Source organism: Hyaloscypha bicolor, assembly GCF_002865645.1.
Source record: "Hyaloscypha bicolor E unplaced genomic scaffold K444scaffold_87, whole genome shotgun sequence".
NCBI lineage: Eukaryota > Fungi > Ascomycota > Leotiomycetes > Helotiales > Hyaloscyphaceae > Hyaloscypha > Hyaloscypha bicolor.
The window spans coordinates 3,262,537-3,281,122 of NW_020194589.1; the positions used below are offsets into that span (position 1 = coordinate 3,262,537).

The 18,586-nt window shown below is 49.4% G+C and overlaps 4 protein-coding genes across 4 annotated transcripts; 2 read left to right on the plus strand and 2 right to left on the minus strand.

The window, feature by feature from the left end:
• Positions 1–450: 450 nt before the first annotated feature.
• K444DRAFT_530925 (P-loop containing nucleoside triphosphate hydrolase protein) lies at positions 451–3,887 on the plus strand (the record flags this gene model as incomplete). The annotated part of the gene is made up of 2 exons (XM_024874934.1): positions 451–3,105; positions 3,162–3,887. The coding sequence occupies 2 exons, from the start codon at positions 451–453 to the stop codon at positions 3,885–3,887; spliced, it is 3,381 nt and encodes a 1,126-aa protein (XP_024736222.1).
• Positions 3,888–6,749: 2,862 nt separating this feature from the next.
• K444DRAFT_630922 (uncharacterized protein) lies at positions 6,750–10,037 on the plus strand (the record flags this gene model as incomplete). The annotated part of the gene is made up of 2 exons (XM_024883279.1): positions 6,750–8,912; positions 8,964–10,037. 2 exons carry the CDS (start codon positions 6,750–6,752, stop codon positions 10,035–10,037), a joined length of 3,237 nt encoding a protein of 1,078 aa, XP_024736223.1.
• Positions 10,038–10,805: 768 nt separating this feature from the next.
• Positions 10,806–11,600, minus strand: K444DRAFT_664422 (uncharacterized protein; the record flags this gene model as incomplete). The annotated part of the gene is made up of 3 exons (XM_024886958.1): positions 10,806–10,852; positions 10,899–10,925; positions 10,976–11,600. 3 exons carry the CDS (start codon positions 11,598–11,600, stop codon positions 10,806–10,808), a joined length of 699 nt encoding a protein of 232 aa, XP_024736224.1.
• Positions 11,601–15,000: 3,400 nt separating this feature from the next.
• K444DRAFT_591557 (SDA1-domain-containing protein) lies at positions 15,001–17,749 on the minus strand. Its single transcript, XM_024878196.1, has 3 exons — positions 17,667–17,749; positions 17,582–17,617; positions 15,001–17,530 (listed from the first exon to the last, which is right to left on the minus strand). Exons 1-3 carry the CDS (start codon positions 17,711–17,713, stop codon positions 15,307–15,309), a joined length of 2,307 nt encoding a protein of 768 aa, XP_024736225.1. The 5' UTR covers positions 17,714–17,749; the 3' UTR covers positions 15,001–15,306.
• Positions 17,750–18,586: the final 837 nt, after the last annotated feature.

Genomic DNA, 18,586 nt, shown 5'->3' on the forward strand with positions numbered 1-18,586 from the left:
GTGCAACCTACAGAGACCATACCTCCTGCGATAGAAGGCACTGCTGACCAAAATGCCTCGACCTCTTCTCTACAAAACGCTCCGGAATCGATTGCAAGGAAGTCGAAGAGGCCGAAAACCTTCAACCCTGTGGTTGACATAGATGCTTCGACAGCTACAAGCAAACCAAACTCGGGTGACCGTGCAGAGCTCTTGGATGTGGATCCTAACAGTGGTCGGAGAAAGCGCCGCAAGACTGCTGAGAACAAAGTTGGGACTGAAGGGAGTGAAGGCCATACAGAAGCTGGTCGCCCGGTACCAAAACGCCAGCCAAGACAAAAGGATCTGCCAGGCTCGGTACAAAACTGTCCTGATCTAGACTCGACAGCCAATGTGCAATCGGTGGACGTTGAGTCTGAGGGGGATGAGAACCACCAAAAAGTCTTTAAGCAAGTCGGAGATGCGCAAGGCATGCACAACGCACCTAAGCCAGAGAGAACAAGAACTCCGTCATCGGAAGACTTGATTGGACCTCCACCAATTGGAACAGGAGCAAAGTGTATTAAGAAGTCTCAACTCTTTCGAATCGAAGACTTGATTGGACCACCACCCATTACCCCAGGCGCAAATAGCTCTACCACCTCAACCGAAATCCCCAATGAAGTCAGGCCAAAGAAGATACTCCGACTGAACCCCATGACCGGTACTATTGGTTCCCCACCTGCCAAAAAACCCCTTCGGGCCCTTGAACCAGAAGGAAAGAAGGCTCCAGCTTCAAAGCAAAAAGTAAAGACAAAGGTGGTTATAATTCGCTACAGTCATGGGAAGGGCATTGGACAGAAAATCGATCGAATTTTGCATAGGACAAAGCTTATCATTTCTTTACCTTCGAAGGTCCTGCCGGAAACCCAAAAGCCGCCGGTCAGCGCAGCCAAACCTCCCAAAACGTTGCACCCATTATTCTTAGGAAAGGCTGCGGTGAAGAAAGGAACTACTCCACCGAAACCAACCCTGCAGGGTGTCATTGACTTGTCTTGCGCACAAGAACCACCTAGGCCACGATCTAGAGGCAAGTCATCTCCTACCAAGCCTGCACCGGTGACATTTTCTGGCTTTGGAGCTGCAAAGCTTATGAAATACCCTGGGGCGATTGAACCGGCATGGCCATGGAGAGACATGGTCCACATCCGTGGGATCGATCCGAATGAAGTTCCACCGCAGTTAGCATCCACACCTTTGCAAACTCGAAGTAGGAAGTTCAAGTATCAGGCCATCGAGGTCTCCCCTGCCGAAAGTATCCTCGGAACTTTGGCCAACGAACTATGCATTGAGAAGGCGATGAAAGAAATTCGAGAAATCAATCCAGACGAATACCCTCCGGTTCCTGCCTGTCTTCGGATTCCTTCCAAGCATTACGAGCCAGGACTCACCATTCAAAGGCGGGTGCTGAAAGAACTGCATACTCGACCCGTGTTCCCAACCCTGGGCGACCAGAGTTCTACCGAAGATGAGATCCAGACCACCAAAAAGGCTCGCCGGCCTTCTTGTCACGCAGCGTTGTTGAAAGTTTATGCTTCAATTCCAAAGTCTTTCTCGGCATTTGATTTTGGCCAATGTGAAAACCAGGCATGGATTCAAAAATATGCGCCAAAAGCTGCAGAAGAGGTCTTACAGGCAGGCAGCGAGGCCCGAATATTGAAGGCATGGCTGCAAAGGCTAACCGTTCAGTCTGTGGAAGCAGGACTTGGTGACCAACCAGAAAGTCGTGCTGGACGTTCGAAATCATCAAAGTCTGAGAAGCTAGGCAACCGAAAACGAAAGTCGAAGAAGCTAGATGATTTCATAGTCTCAACGGAAGATGAAGATGATGATATGGATGAGGTCACCGAGTCCGAGGATGGCGCATCACCCAACGGAAAACAGGATCTTCTGAAGAAGACTGTTATCAGAGTTGGAGATGCTGCTGCTCTTGGATCCAAAGAGCCCGGAAAACTCACCAACGCCACCCTTATCAGTGGACCCCACGGTTGTGGGAAGACTGCTGCAGTGTATGCTGTTGCGAAGGAGCTCGGGTTTGAGGTCTTTGAAATCAACTCTAGCAGCAGACGTAGTGGGAGGGATATTCTGGAGAGGGTGGGTGACATGGCACGCAACCACCAAGTTCAACGCTCAAGCGATGTGCCTACCACGGATCCGATTGATGATGACAAACAACGCATAGATGATGCTCTCGCCAATGATCTCCAGAGTGGCCGCCAAGGTACAATGAACTCTTTCTTCAAGCCGAAGCAAGAGACGAAGCCAGATACAAAGCCAAAACCTAAAACCAAGACAGAGACGCAAAGACGTGCCGCGACTCAAAAGACCTTGTTTTCCAGGCGGCCAGCAAAGCAACAGAAGCAATCTCTCATCCTCCTTGAGGAGGTTGATATCCTTTATAAGGAAGATACTCAGTTTTGGGCCCAAGTTGTCTCTTTGATATCAATGTCTAAACGGCCAATTATCATGACCTGCAACGACGAATCAGTTTTGCCAATTACCAGTCTCAGCCTCACGTTTCATGCCATCCTGCGCTTTGCACCACCGCCGATTGATCTTGCAATTGACCATATGCTGTTGGTAGCAGCTTGTGAAGGGCACGTGCTTCGAAGAGAGTCCGTAAAGACCTTGTATGAGGGTCGCAATTCGGACCTTCGGGCCTCCTTGACGGAACTCCAATTTTGGTGCCAATTTGCTGTTGGAGATGTCAAAAGGGGGCTCGATTGGTACTACCCTCGCTGGTCTCGGCGTGAAGACATTGACGAGGAGGGAAATACAATCCGAGTCGTTAGTGAAGGAACCTATGAGACCGGGATGGGCTGGCTATCGCAGGACTTCTTGGAGAGCGATATCCACCACCTAGACGTTGAAGAAGAGATGCTTCATGAAGTCTATGATAGTTGGCATGCTGATGCTAGCAACGACGCAAAATACAGAACAGGGATGGACAGGTGGGCGAAGAAGATACAGACACTTTCCAGTGGCAGGAACGACAACAAAGCTGCACTGGCAATGTATGCAGACTTCGCAGAAGCGATGAGTTCGGCGGATCTGTGCTCTGGTGGAATTTTTGCACCAGACAATCGGGTAAGGTTCTTCAAACCCGCGATTCTACAACTAAAAGCTTACTCCCCTTCCCTTAGACTGCACTCGACTCTAGCCTACCTGAACTATCCCAGAAGGCGAAGGACGACTACATCCTCGCACACGACATCCTCGAAGCTACGCCACTTGTCTCGTATGATAATGTCTGCAAGGACATCTACCTTTGGATGCAATCTAGAACTAGGAACTATCTCCAGGTCGACCAACACGTCAAGCATAACCTTGAAGTTCCTACCGAGCTTGCTCGTCCCAGCGAGAGGGCTATGATCCGCCTCGTTACCTCTCAAACCACAGAACCAGAAGCCTCCCTCAACCGAAAAGACTTGAGCCGCGCTTTCGACCCCGTTGCTGAGCCTGAGAAGTTGTGGCCGCTCAACCCTACAGCCATGGAACTCTGCTCTTTCGACCGGACGACAGCCCTGATCACAGAGGATCTAGCGCCATACATTCGGTCGATTGTGGCATATGATAACCGTTTGCAGCAAGAACGTGCAAAGCTGAGCAATCTCTTAAGTGAAGGTGGACGGCCTGGGAAGAAACTAAGGACAACAAGGGCTGCAATTTCTGCTCTTGAGGGTGGCACTAGGAAATCGACAAGGAGAGACCGATGGTTTACGGGGAAGGTGAACACTTATCATGTTATGCAGACAGGAATGCAGAGCTGGCTTGATGCTGCTGCAATGGAGACGCCAAAAAGTGCCGAAGACCTAACGACAAGTCCGGTTGCATCGCCGGAGGAGACAAGTGATGAGACCTGTGAATAGAGCATAGAGCATTGCATTTGGGGACGCGATTGGCAGTGATGATTTGCATTTACGAATAGACATAGCATGGACCCCTTGGCGTTGCGTTTAGCATGGAATTCTTCGCGTTGCTTTCGGCATGGAATTAAACAATACAATATGCACTGAAACTTACACGGATGTTAGAATCAACATCTGAAATGTCTTGGCCATTTACAAGACATTGACGTCGGTATCAATGATAGTCCGGAACATTTGAAAACCTAACGTCCGGTTTCATTCCCAAGAACTTTTGTAGATCTACTAGATGAGTGAGTCCTCCGCGGGCCAAGTAAACAAGATATGTCGGGAAATGGAGGTTCGGGTGTTCTCAGGAAGATGCCCCTGCGCTTCTTAAACAGGGAAGATGGATGCCCCTGGAGCTGGTTTTGTCCCAGCTCGCCAGGCACATGGTTTCGGGCGCGGGGTGTCTACGTTGTACGGTGTTCTGCTTCGTTACAGTTTCGGGTCTTGGCCTCATTAGTGCTCAAAAATAGGAGGCGGTGGTTGCAACTGTATTTTTAAGAACTAGACTTCCCCACAACAGCTCCAATGTGGAGTGCATAACCACATCACACAAGGATGATGTTGTACTGCGTTCAGAGTGCAGGAAATGGTATGCCATGAATAGCTATGGGAATGAAATATGAATATCAGTTCAATGCGTGGTTTTGCGTGATATTTAGAGGCTGACGGTATGTCTGTCTGGTGCCTCGATTTGTGAGCGAGAAGTCAAGGTAAGGTAACTTGGGTGTTGGCACGTGACTTTAGAAACAGTGAGGTGAAGTCCGTCGCAGTTGAGAGCTCACGTTGTGATTCCTATCTGAGGCTCTCTGTCTTGTAGGTTCGTAAAAGAGGGGGGAAGCAAGATAGGAGAATTGAGAGGTCGGGTATCTTCGGGATGTTCTCACCACACCCTTTTGCAACCACAGTTCGGCGGGGCGCGCTTGGCGCTTGGCGTTCTCGTAGGCTGAACAACAACCTCCATGAACAAATTTGGAGGGGATCTTGATAGGTTAATGATTCGGCGGAAAGGAGAAGGTCCCTCTACTCCTTGGTGAGGAGACCGCTTGAATCTGCCCTCGTCTTCCAATAGTAGGAGCTCTACTGCATACATTTCTGGAGAACTGACTGAGGGTCTGCCTTGGACCTTGCCTTCCCTGTCGCTGCTGTGTCCTACCAGACATCCGTGGGATTTTCTTGCTCCTTCGTTGCTTTACCAGACCCCATCTAAACATAGAAAATGAACTCTCGAATTCTCCCCTTCTTTTTCAAGTTCCGGTACGTTGCACTTCGAACGTTAAGCGAAGGTGCGCTACCTCTAACTAGAGATGAGGTTTGTCCTCCTTTCGTTGCAATTCGCAGTCTAAGCGAGGCGCAGGTATGACAGCAAGAAGGGAACGAGTGAAAGAATTGAATGTTGGTAAGAATTGGCTAGGGAAACCACTCTAAAATAGATAATGATGGACTTTTGAGAGGGAAATGGTTGTTTGAAACGGAAAGTATCCTCACCCTTCTTAGAAAGAGCCTGATCCTTTTAGTTTTTGTGTTTTGACAACCCTTAAGGAGCAATACAGATGAGTGTTCGGACTCGATGCTCTAATGATCACCCACTCAGCAAGGAAAGAGCTATGACGGCAGAAACCTCAGTTGAAGTGTAAAAAGTAAGTTTGGTCACATGCAGAAGAAGAGAACAACCCCACACCACAACTCTGCGGTATAGGGAGGTAAAGACGGCCCAAGAGACCACTCTCAGCAGCGGATATGGAACTTGCCATGCAATTGACCGTTTTGAGAGAATTCTTAGTTAGAGGCGTTTGTCAAGAGCTGCAGCTTCACGACCTGACATGAAAACCTTTAGATCACATCATATGCATCGTGGCGTGGCGTGGGGGCTGTGGGTGAAGGCCTGTTCACCGCCCGGCTTCATCCCTGAACTCAGCACGCACAGGGCTTTCTGTGGCGTGGCAGAATTCGAAGACTCAACCAATTATCATGACGTAGGCAGGGTATCCCAGCTGCAATTTTTGAGTGTTTTGTTCAAAGGAAGCCGGGGGAAATGACAGGAAGAAGCACAACCCAGCAAAAGAACCACAGAGATAGGAGCAGAAAGTGTTGAGAGGAGGAATTATGGCGAGAATCCTGTGATATCAAACGGGACTGAAGCAAAAAAGAGTCAAAATCGAACACGAAGAGACAACTGCACTGTCAGCACAAACTGCTGCCGTCTTTGCCGTTTGTGGCCGGTCTGGGCCCCGATGCCGAAATCGCAAGCAATCCTTCCCGTTGACCTCCAATTATCTTATGTCCTGCCCTCTGCCAATGCTTGGACCGCTCGGCTTTTGACTTTTCGTCGTTCTGCACCTTGGCGCATTATATAAGACTAGCTCGACCCCGTCTCGATAGCGTGAACTCCATAATCCAAGCTTACCTACCTGAGACCAACTTTCTTCGATTCTTCGTCACGACTTCTAGCCTTCTCGCCCCCGCCCTTGACAACGAAGATCAACTCTCCCCTCTCCTGACGAGTATCGATATCCCGCAAGGGACTTCCTCTCTTTACACAGACGCACCTTGGGGACGTTGCGGTGGAGAAACATTCACTATCTCTAGCAGGGTGGAGCGGCGACTGGGCGCGACCACCACCTGAATGCTTCGACACCACCCGATTCTTTTGAGAGAATCGACTGATTGGGGAATTGGGAAGGACGCACAATTGGGGTGAAGGAAACAACGCAATAGGAAGAAACATCGGACGAAACAGCACGAGATACCTTTTTTCGACGCGACAGACGGATTCTTACATCATATAATAGTCGCCAAGACGAAAATTCCAACTTCACAATGGCGTGGGATCACCTCTCGATCAATCGACCGCATTTGGTCTACATCATCCTCGGTGGCTTCACCTCTCTCTTCATGTTGTGCTCGTCCTTCATCAAGGAACGACTGTACATAGGAGAAGCAACTGTTGCCACCATCTGCGGCGTCATCTTCGGTCCACATGCCGCGAACCTGATCGACCCTGGAACATGGGGAAACACGGATCAGGTCACCCTCGAATTCTCTCGAATTGTCCTCGTCGTCCAATGTTTCGCCGTGGGCGTCGAATTGCCGAAATACTACATGGAGAAGCATTGGAGGAGTGTGGTATTTTTGCTGATACCCGTCATGACGTTTGGCTGGTTGATCACAAGTCTTTTCATATGGTGGATGGTTCCTCCGCTCAATTGGCTTCAGAGTCTCTGCTGTGCTGCTTGTGTCACTGCTACCGACCCTGTCTTGGCCAGTTCCGTGGTTGGTAAAGGCAAATTTGCCAAGAGGGTCCCAAAGCATTTGAGAGATGTGTTGTCTGCCGAGTCCGGATGTAACGATGGCATGGCTTTCCCGTTCATCTACTTGGCTCTGTACCTCATCGATTACCGACCCGACGCAGATAAAGTCGCCGAGAAGTGGATCGTGATTACTATCCTCTATGAGTGTGTCTTTGGAGCATTCTACGGCTTTATGATCGGCTATATTGGAAGGCATGGGATTAAGTATGCTGAAAAGCACGACTTGGTTGACAGAGAATCGTTCCTGGTGTTCTACTTCGTTTTGGCGCTCTTTTGTGCTGGCTCTGGTAGTATCCTAGGAGTTGATGACCTGCTTGTGGGCTTCGCGGCCGGAGTGGGTTTCTCTAATGATGGTTGGTTCACACAGAAGACGGAGGAGTCTCACGTTTCCAACGTTATTGATTTACTCATCAATTTGGCATACTTCGTTTACCTCGGCACAATCATTCCCTGGGAACAGTACAACAATCCCGGATTGGGCTTGACCCCCTGGAGATTGGTTGTCATTGCCCTCTTTGTCATTTTCTTCCGCAGAATTCCGATTATGATGGCTCTGAAGCCAATTATACCTGACATCAAAACCTGGCGCGAAGCTCTTTTTGCTGGCCACTTTGGACCTATTGGCGTCGGGGCAATTTTTGTGGCTATTCTTGCTAGAGCAGAACTGGAAACAGAATCGACAACTCCTCTGGCATCTTATCCTGATGTAAATGCGCCGAATTTTCAGCTCGTTGCACTAATCTGGCCTATCACTACTTTCCTGGTGATTGCTTCAATTATCGTGCACGGCTCTTCGATTGCTGTTTTCACTCTGGGAAAACACATCAATACGTTGACACTCACAATGTCTTACACAACAGCTGGCGATGATGGTCCTGGATGGCTGAACAGACTACCACGTATATCATCGATTTCAAGATCACAAGCCAAATCAATCGCATCTGAGACTGATGGGGAGGAGTTGAGGGACCTACCCCCTGGAATGCTACTCCCAATTGGTGTTCCGAAAGAATTCTTGCGTCGACAGAGAGAAGAAGACAACCCAAGCCACCCGAGCAGTCGAACTTCGTCTCTCATTCCACGCCGGAGAAAGAAGAAGTGGGATGACGGACGTGGCCCCGGAGGTCCCATCAGCCAATCGGCCATCTATCCGGTACGACGCAGCCAAAGCGAACATCTGAGTGAACAGACGTCTGAGACTTTGACTCCTGGGGAAACCTCTCCCATAACCCCTCCCACAAACGTGAACGAGGACAACGAAAAGAAAGAGTCCGAGCTTGGGCAAGTTCAAGATGATCCAGAAATGCATGAGATCCTCCATCGACATTCCGAGGATGAAAAACGGGATCAGCATAAATCAGATGCAGAACGACATCCTTTTGGAAGAGAGATCTATACCGAAGGCAATGATATGATTATCGAAGATGAAGATGGTGAGGTCTTGAGCCAGGTAAAGGCGTCAAAGGGAAAAGAGAGGCGGGATTCTACGACCAAGAAGGAGATCAAAGAAGACGTTGAGCATCTAGGTCTTGGTTACAAGAATTTGCGGAAGAAGCTTGGTATCTGGCGACACAAGGACGAAGAGGAAGAGGAAGGTTCGCCAAAGTTGAAGAAGCCTCAGGCGCCAGTTGGGAAGAGAGGTCCAGCAATGGCCTACCAGTTTGGAAATACCGTAGGCGGAATTACCCCATATTATCCAACCATTTGCTAACAATATCACTAGATCATCGTGGAAGACGAAGATGGCGAAGTTGTGAAGACCTACGAGCTACCTTCAAACAAGCCGAACCAACCATCACAATCAGGACCAGGACGAAGAGAACTAACCCGCATGGGCACCTGGTCCGGCCTCACAAAGCCTGACGAGCCCTCCAAACTCGCAACACCCTCCGAAGCCCCCGACTCCTCAGCTGTTCGGCAAGGCCTTTCACGGATGGGCACCTGGGGCTTCGGCGGTAAAAACACCAACAAGGAAGACGCCTTCACAAGAGAAGGCCAAGAAGATGAAGATGACGACCGCCATATCCGCTTCACGATCGGTGGCGCAGGGCGTCGTTTGACCAAAGAAGACTTCCTGAAGGAAGTCCAATCTCTAGACCCGAAAGCTAGATGCGAGATCATCAATGAGAGTGACGCCCCAGCCGCGATGAAAGATCTTGCAAAGAAGGACGCGAGCGAGGATTCGCCCGGCAGTTCGAGAGTATTCGGTGCGAAGAGCGCGCAGCGAGCGTCTGGCAAAGGCGTCGCAATGTCCGTCGGGCCAGCGATGGCTAGGACGAGGGCTGCGCAGGTTGAGGAGGAAGAGGGGTATGGTCGCGATCGCGAGAGTGGTAGCGAAGATTCCGGGGAGGAGCGTGAGAGGAGGAAAGGCGCGAAAGGCGCACTCGACCTTTCAAAGAAGCAGAGGGACAGAGCCGAGACGATGGGCGAGAGGAGGCTGAGCAAGATCGAGAGTCATATGTCAGGTGAACAACCGGAGACTGAGGCGGAGAGGAAGAGGAGAGAGCAGGCGCTGAAGGGCGTGGATGATGTTACAGATGCGCAGAGGGGGCGCTCCCGGACGTTTAATGGGACGCGCAAGAATGAGAGCCAAAGGAAGGGGAGTGCGAGTGGGAGTGGAAGTCCTGAGGTCGGCGAAACGCCAGCGGAGAGGAGGAGGAGGGAGGCGGCGCTGGGGGTGGGAGGTGGAGGTGTGGATGAGGATAGCGATGATGACGATACGCTACGTGTACCACCTCTAGTTGCAAAAAGTCGGGGGATTAGGTTTGCGCAGAGTCCGATTCGAGGGAGGAAGTGAACGAACGGGTGGGCGGAGTTGGGGTTCGTCAAAGCGTATTTGGCAAGTCTATCAAGACCGGATACCTAGATTGCCGGGGGTTGAATTTGCATTGGAATTCGTTGCTGTTAAATGATAGCGAACTCTCTGGAGTTGGCGTAGCGTGTGTAGATGTAATGAGCGGTTGCGATCTGCACATTTCGAAGTAATGGTACGGTAGCTTGATTTGTGACAAGGGATCTGTCTCATCATTGCTCTCTTCTGCATGTGTTGGGAAACGAAGGGGATTGTAAAAGTTAACGAGTCTTTTGGGGGTCTTCTGTAAATGTTTTGGCACAGATCATGTATCGACTTCTTTCCTGTGCTAAAAGTCCAATGTGGTAAGCGAGAGCCCCTTTCGCCGTTCCCCAAGCGAGGACAGCATTGAAAATGTGGACTGGTGCACTCAAGTCCCAAAGGCTTAATTTGTTACTTGAAAAGGTTCCATGAACCATTTTGAAGGTTCAGAATCGATTGCCATTACGAATAGACCCATTCATCCCAGCTGATATGTACAGTAGAGTTTACATTGGAGGTGTTCTGTGCTCCTCTTCTCCAGGTTTGTCGGATTGTACAGTACATGCAAGACAACATCACGGATAAGCCATTGCACCGTACCGTACAAAACTTCAGCGGACCTTGAACACCTTGAAATGCTGTTCCAACTCCATCAATAAATTAAAAAAAATCCATTCCCAACTCCCTTCCAAGTCGCAATGAAAAACACCAAATCGTAGCAGCAGACAATGATCATTCAGCAGGTGGAGGTTGAGGTGGGGGCGGAGGCGGTCCTGTTTCTTGTGAGAATTTCAACCATAGAATCAATCTCGGACCAAGACTTACCTGGAGGGGGTGGAGCGGGACCTGGACCTGTGTCTTGTCAGCACCTCCTCCCTATTTTCCTCCGAGTAATGACTTACCTCCAGTACTAGTACTACTCTTCCTCGACCGCCTCCTCTTCTTACTCTTCTTAAGCCTGAACTTAAACGTGAACCAAGTATTTTTCGTCTTCGATTTCTTCTTCTTCTTCTTTCTCCTGCGTCTCTTGCTGCGGCTAGTACGGCTAGTACGGCTAGTACGGGTAGTCGTACTTGTGCCCGAAGAAAACCTGCGCAGCTGCCTCGCTCTTAACAACCAGACGTAGTATATCCCAGCTAGTACTGCAATGGAACCTAGTACTCCGATGACGATACCGGCGACATTTCCAGGTGTGGAATTCGGGTTCTGAGCAGCGGCTGGCGCAAGGGTTGGTTGGCTCGCTGATTGCTGTACCGGGGCTGTTGGCAGCGGTGTTGGGAAAGTGTCTCCAAGAAGGATTGTAGTTGTGTAGATCTCTGTAGGAAGTGTGATGGTAAGTGTGACATAGTATTGTGGGTCGGGAGAGCGGCCTTGCAAAGCTACTGGCGTTGGCTCAGCGGCTCTATCCTGCAAAGTCAAGTAATCATATTCCCCTTCATGATGAGGTGAGTATTCCGATACTGTCGGAGCAGGAAGGCGGGGCGTTGTCAAAGGGGAGCGAAATCGTGCTGGGACAATTGGTGACATAGAGGAACAGATTCAGAGTCTCGGTTGAGGATTGACATTGTCTCCAGTTATCCTTGGCAGGAAAATGTTATTCCGAATGCAGGAACTCTGGCACGAAAACGTGGAAAGCGTGATTTGAAGTAGTGGTAATCAATGAGAGGAGACACCGCCTCGTTCCGAATCATTGGTGGGGGGAGGTAATGATGTGGCGGTTGGGTTGTGGTGGGGTGAAGAGGGCAGCCTCATGTGGTCTTCGCTGGCAGTCATGCAGGGGTTCTCATTAGTCCGAACGTTGAGGCGCATCCCATGCATTTGGTAACACTGGCCGAAAATCCGTTACCTGTAGAAGGTGTTACCATAGGGCCGTTCCGTCTGTTTCTCGCGGGTAGGGTGGAGTTTCTTAGGAGAGCCTCTCCTATTTTCGTGCCTCAACCCCACTTTCCAGTCACAAGATCATTTCTAGACTGTTAGGAAATGTTTCGTTGGTGGTTTATATTTGCGCGCTTTTGCCCGGACGAGTAATTTTGAATCTGATTAGACCAATCCAGGGTGGGCGAAAGAGAGGAATTGCCCTTCGGAGGTTGGGTTGAACCCCACATGGCTGGGCAAAAAGCCTCCTGCAGCTTCTCGGAAAGGGACGCCCATGGGGCAGCAAAGTACTATCTGTGTGGTTCAGTTGAATTTGAAGAAATGTTTCGATCAAAGAATTCTGGCCTCCCTCGGCTGATGAGATCCCGCAAGCTCACATTCTCGACTGCCAAATTTCTCGCAGACTGGGAAGGCAAGTCAAAAGGCAACCCAACACTGCTCTTTTAGAACCTGCCGGTCCAGACTTCAACAACAAGCAGCTTGGATTGATTCGCAATAGATGGCCCCGAAAGATTCAAAAAGAACAGATGGAAGATTAACGAGCTGATTCCCTTGAACCGTTCAACAGAGAGGCTCAGCGGCTAGTCTCGACCTCGACCCTCAAAGCACTGCAAAAGAAATCAAACAGAGGCACTCTAGGAAGACTTGAACATCCCCGAAAAGCCAAAAGCAAATCAATTCTTTAAATCCCGCGCCTCAAGGCAGTCAGGGCCCGAAACAATAAAACGTCAGTGCCTCTTATCTGCATGATCTCCCGCATTCGATAAAGCTGCATGAAACGTGCATTGAGACTTCGCGGAATGAGGCTACACAGCATGCGACCACGATCCTATCATCTGCGATGCCTTGCATCGAGAACTGCACGTGGAGTAATGATGAGCTGTCGCGTTGGGCTTCAGAAAAATCACGCAAGCGGCCCAACCGAGCACGTGACTAACACCAACTTTTGAAAAGGGGGGAGGTTTGGCGGGGTGTGGGGTAGTGATTTCGACCCGGCTAAAGGATATGTGCTGACGGACTTCATACATCTTCAAAGGTCTCAGTGTCTGCAGCTTCGAGATTATGGATAGCGACAGCGTATCTAGTCTCTCAGCAACAACGATCCAATCTAGGAGGCTGTTTGGAATTTGTAGATCGAGGATCGAAGTTCCTTTCCTGCAGCCGACGGTTGATAGGTATGATATTTCGAGCAGACGCCGCCGCAAAATTATCGTGCCTGCCGCGTTGAGAACCGATGGATCGAGTGTAGGGCCCGAGAACTGGACGGTATCGAGAAGTTGATTGCACCTTTCGCATTGATTCGTGTCTGCGTAGTTGCTGCTGCTGGTACTCATATTTGGTAAGGCGAGCTGTTATTGATATCTGGTGAAAATTTACGAGAATTTGTGGATTGTTGACATGGAGAAGATTGAGAGTGTGACGATGAATAATTTTGGAGAGAGGAAGGTGTAACGATGCTCTTCATCCCATGACTGTTCTTGCTTGAGGAGGAAAGAATGACCGATATGGGAGCTTAAATCAATTTTTTCCCCACAGATTAGACGCTATCAAATGTACACCACCTAAAGCTTCTTCCAATTGATTTCGTTAACTTGGAGTAATAGACAACGTCCATCATCGCACGGTTCCAGAGCTTCTTGAACATTGCTCCTCGTCGAGCCTTACGAAAGAGGAATGTCAATCCCGCACAAATCATTGCCAATGCCAAATGGCACTCTTCCATTCAGTCTCATCGAACAAAACTCCGATCGTCCCAGCAAACCTCGAACATTTTCCGCCCTCGAGTCTTGTAAGGTATAATTACTCCAACAAATAAACCTAAACCCCTACTTCAAAATTTAACATTACCCTAGAAGCCAAATTATCTTCATTCTCACTTCTTACTTTCCTTATTCTCTGCCTCTGCTTCCTTAAACTTCTTTCTCTCCGCCTTAGCTTCCTCCTCCTTCTCCCTCCTCGATCCTTGATTCATCGCCCCACTCCCGTTTCCCTTCCCAGTCCCCCACCCCAATTCCTTCAACAAGACCTCGCTCCCAATACCAACCCAGCCCTCCATCCCCCTTGATACCTCGCCAGCCATGTCCTCCAACACCCACGCAATCCCCTTTTGCTCTCGACTCTAGGACCACCTCTCATTCAAGAAGGCGAGTCCAAGAGCCGGGGTCAGAATTGTGAAGCAAAGGACTTGTACTGTACGGCCAACATGAGGTAGAACCAAAGCCGTTCTGCGGGGTCCAGATCCATGAATTCGGCCTAGGTGACGCCTCACCTGCGCTCTCCCATGATTAAGGAAGAGCTTCATTTATTAAACGACTCCTCATCTCGCTGTCTAAATGCCTCCAGCTCTCGCTCCATGACCTCATCCCTCACGATAGTGTCTCCTTCCCCCCTCTCTCGTCCATTTCCTCTCTTTTCTTCCTCAACTCCCTCTCAATCCTCCTTAAAACCCTCTCCTTATTCTCCCCCTTCCCACTCTTCCCTATCACCTCCCATCTCCAAGCAAAAACCACCAAAGCAAAACACGCCACAACCGCCACAACCACCACCCCCAAGCCCACACCTCTCCTTGTCTCCCCTCTCATCACCCCTCTCCCCGTCTCATGACTATCTCTCCCCAATAAAACTCCCCACTAATTTCCTAACCTGGTCTTTTCGTCCTGGTGTGAGGCTGATATTGCTCTTTGCCATATCTTTCTCAATCGCATTGTCTAAGCGCGAATCCGGATTTACGTTTTGTCTGCTCTCGAGGAAGGCGCCAGGGAGGTTGGCGAGGGCGGGGGGTGGTCTGAGAGATGTTAGTGGAAGAAGAGAAGGAAGGTGAGGGGAGGGGAGGGGAGGGGCGTATGGTGTTGAGAGGATACATTCTGACTGGAACGGTACACAGACGTTTGATATGGATGATCTTTCTGAGAGGGTGGAATTTTGGAGGTTTTGATAAATGAAGAAAGAGAGGTATTTGATGTTGTTTTAAGGTAAAGATTGGGGAGCGAACCGAGAGTCTGCGGAGCTGTGGTCACTGGCCTCAAATCTTAGGACGCGCGACATAAAGTTGGAGTCTAATAGATGGGCAGCGGGAACTAAATTAATAGCAAGATCAGAGACTGCAGTGGCCAGTAATGCAAACTGCGACCACGTAGCAAGGATTGTAACAGAGGCTCTAGAGAGCTCAATGTCCGAATACTTGTGGAGACATTGAAGATGTGGTCGCCTGTTGCGAGGAGACGCATGTACCAAGATTTTTGTCCCAAACTGAAGCAAGATAACGAAGACATCAGTCACTCACTCGCCGATGTTCCAACGCCCATCGATTAATCAAGCAGATATCTTGTTCTTTTCGCAGCGGCTAATAGTCCACACACTACATTCCAACATTCCCCCTCTTCCCCCCTCTCTTACTCCTCTCAATATGCCCCTTCAGCACCCGTCTCGTCTGCGTCAAGCTCCTCTTCTGCTTAAACTTCGCCTTCCCCAGCGTCATCATGAAATTCTTCTTCCTCGACTTCTCCTTATTCGTGGTACTCTTCCCCTCCGCATCCTTTTTCTGTCTTCTCAGCGCTTGCGTACTCTTATGCTCGCCCCTCTCACCTTTCCCTTCTCTAGCTAATGCTATCTTCTCTTCCCGAGTGCTCTTGCGAAGTTTGGAGAGCCCTTCGATTTGCTCTGCTGTGAGAGGATCGTCGGCGTGTCGATCTGCGAGTTCCTTTAAGCGTTGGGATTGGGATTTAGAGTTGGATTTTCCCATTGCCTTGGAAACTGACGCTTGGAGACGGAGTTCTTGGAGCTTCGCCAGGTCGGCTGGTGTTAAAATCTTCGTCGTAGCAAGCTTTGAGATTTTCTGCTCGCGAGCTTTGTCTTTATCTGCGTTCTCCTTCTCTTCATCGTTGCCAGGAGTTTCGGATTCGGGTTTCGATTTTGTGGCAAGGGGATCGAGTTTCGCCTTCTTAACAGCAGGCTTCTCATCTTCCGAATCGGAAATCTCGATCTCGGCATCGCTCTCAACATTGATCCACCCTCCGGAATCAGACGAAGCATCAGACTCTGCGTCCCAGTTCTCCCAGCCCTTAGTTTCCTCTTCGTCTCCGTCTTCATCCTCATCACTTTCGTCCGAGCCGAGTTCAGGAAGTCCCTTCTCAGCGCGTTTCCGTTTCCGCTCTTCAGCTTTCCACTCTTCAAGCAATTCAAGCCCCTCAATACCACCCACTTCCTCCTCACCAAAGCGTCGCTCCTTGATATTCCCGCTCTTAAGCCCCATCGTAGCAGTCTTGCCTCTATCTCTCTTCTTCAATAAATCTGCTCCAACCTCTCTATACAACGACAGCAATCCCTTCGCAGCCATCACCGTGCCCTTATCTTTGCTCTTTCGGTACATAACAAGATCTTGCAGTAAAGTCTCATTCATAGCAAGTGGTTGCCGAACGCAGATTTCTCGAATGGCGTTCAGGCCTGCGGATGCGACTTCTGAGGCAGAAGCTTCTGAGACGAATTCGTTGGCGATTTTCTGGACGAGGGGCTCTAAAGCGTCAGGTGGGACGAGGGAGTGTGTTGCTTGGGCGAGACACGCGAGGAAGGTTGTAACTGAGGGTTGGCGGGGAGTGAGGTATTTGATGAAGTAAGAGTAGAGTGAGATAACCGTCAGCTTGTGTAAACCAACCAACCTCGAAACCAGTTGTAAAACCAGCAGTTTCTGCTCCAGATTCAGCTTCGATTTCGAGTTTTGTAGATGTTTAGAGAACAGGGTATCTGCGAATCCTTGGGGGTCGTGTAACAGATGTAAAGCAGAGAAATTGAGCGGATGCGGCTGATTCTTCTTCTTCTCCGTCTTCTTGACCTTCTTGACCGCCTCCTCAAGACTCTTCTTGGTCTTCCTACTCTTCTTATTGATGCCCGCCTGATGTTTCAGCTTCCCGATATCAATTCCAGCTTCCTCATCACTACTCTCATCCTCCAGCTCTTCCCTCTCCTTATCCCCACCGAGGAAAAACCTCACACCGCCGCCAATAACCTTCTCGTTATCCGCTAACGCCGCCTCTTTCATGATCTCCACTGCTTTCGCATCCGTCCATATCTGCCGCTTCCACAACTCCCTTGTAATCTTCACAGCCCAAATACCCTTCGCGCTCGCCCGATCACTCGTCAACAAATTAAACAGCGCCGTTTGAATCGTCTTATTCAAGCGATGATTAACACTCTTCGAATTGCTCGTCCTCAAATCGCTCAGAATCTTCTGAAACAGCAACGCCCTCAGCGTCTTACTCGGCGTAGCAACCAATATCGGGAACAGCGTATTCAGTAACTCCGCCGAATCTATGATCTCTTTTCTTCGAAGGAGGACCAGACTTCCTACAATCTTTTCGCGGAGTTCGGACTCGAGCGAGGCGTGGTGGAGCGTGAGGATTGTTTTTAGGTCGGAGGGGAAGGAGGCTGTGTCTTCAGGGAAGCAGTCTGCGACATGGGCGACGAAGTCAATGAGGTCGCGGAAGGAGACGATGCCAGTCGAGGTTGCAGTTGTGGGCGAGGCAAGGAAGATGTCTCGCTGGGATTGGTATTGGCCATATTGGTTTAAGAAATCTTCGCTGTATGATCTGCAAATCGTAAGTCTCAATTCCAAATCCTGAAGCGTTGTGAAGACTTACTTTGGATCCCGTCGAATTTTGTACTGGAGATTGGGACTATAGCGGTCAGTATCGGTACGAGAAAAATTGGTGCAGGGAGGCTGACAGATCTGCATCAACCTTCTCCAGTGCGCCGACTCGTTTCTTGCCCATTGTTACTGTGGGTGTTTGGTGAGAGACGTGTTGTAGTGGCAAGCATCGTTGATTTCTATCGAAATATTTCTGCTATCATTTATCTTAGCGTCGAAGAGCCCTGCTAGCTCCAAAGCAGTATCACGTGTTTAAGCTACCCCTCCTTAAATGAAGGACTTTGAAAATAGTAGGTAAGGGAGCAGCAGAATAGCACAAATTTACATTCCTGAGCCCAATAAACTTTTGTTATCAAGGGAGTTGAGTGTACAACAGGGATTTGATAGGGGAGATTGTATCACGTGATATTCGCCTAGCACCTGAGAGTTGCTCACGTAGAAGCAAGGGCTTTCTTGCTTTTACAATCAAGGGCATGTAATTCATTAAAATCCCAAGATTCAAGAGTCTGACCTATGTGAGCATGTCGTAAACTCTCTCTGCCGGAAACCTTACTACGTGAGCCACCCCCCTAATTTTGCACATAAAGCCGATTTCTCTACTGTATAACCCAAGCAACCAATCCACCAACCACAACAACACAACGGATCTGCTTGTCCCCGATCCATGACTCGCAAACGCTGACGCTTTCTTCTTTCTTTATCAATATTCTAGACATCGTCACATAATATACCAATGGCCGCACCGACATTTAGTTGCGAGTTCAAGGGAAAGTTACGCTATCAAGGAGATATACAGTGTCATTTTAGAGCGTTGTCGGACGGGATATATTCCTCGGGCGATACAATGAGACGAGCGAAGTTCAGTTTTAGCTGATCGGACTTTGGTCTCATATTACCGATGAGACGGAGCATATTTAGAACAACGAAAGCTTCTTTGACACTAAGGTTATCTGGTGTTTGAAGAAATTCTAGAAAGTGAGGTTCAATTCAGGCAAAA

What these genes read in the sequence shown, in the direction of transcription:
- K444DRAFT_591557 (XM_024878196.1), bottom strand. Translation starts at nt 17,713, where the DNA reads ATGGGCAAGAAACGAGTCGGCGCACTGGAGAAGGTTGATGCAGATCT. An exon ending in GAGAAGGTTGATGCAGATCT is followed by an intron (nt 17,618 to 17,666) that starts GTCAGCCTCCCT and finishes TGACCGCTATAG; the next exon opens with TCCCAATCTCCAGTACAAAA. An exon ending in AAAATTCGACGGGATCCAAA is followed by an intron (nt 17,531 to 17,581) that starts GTAAGTCTTCAC and finishes TACGATTTGCAG; the next exon opens with ATCATACAGCGAAGATTTCT.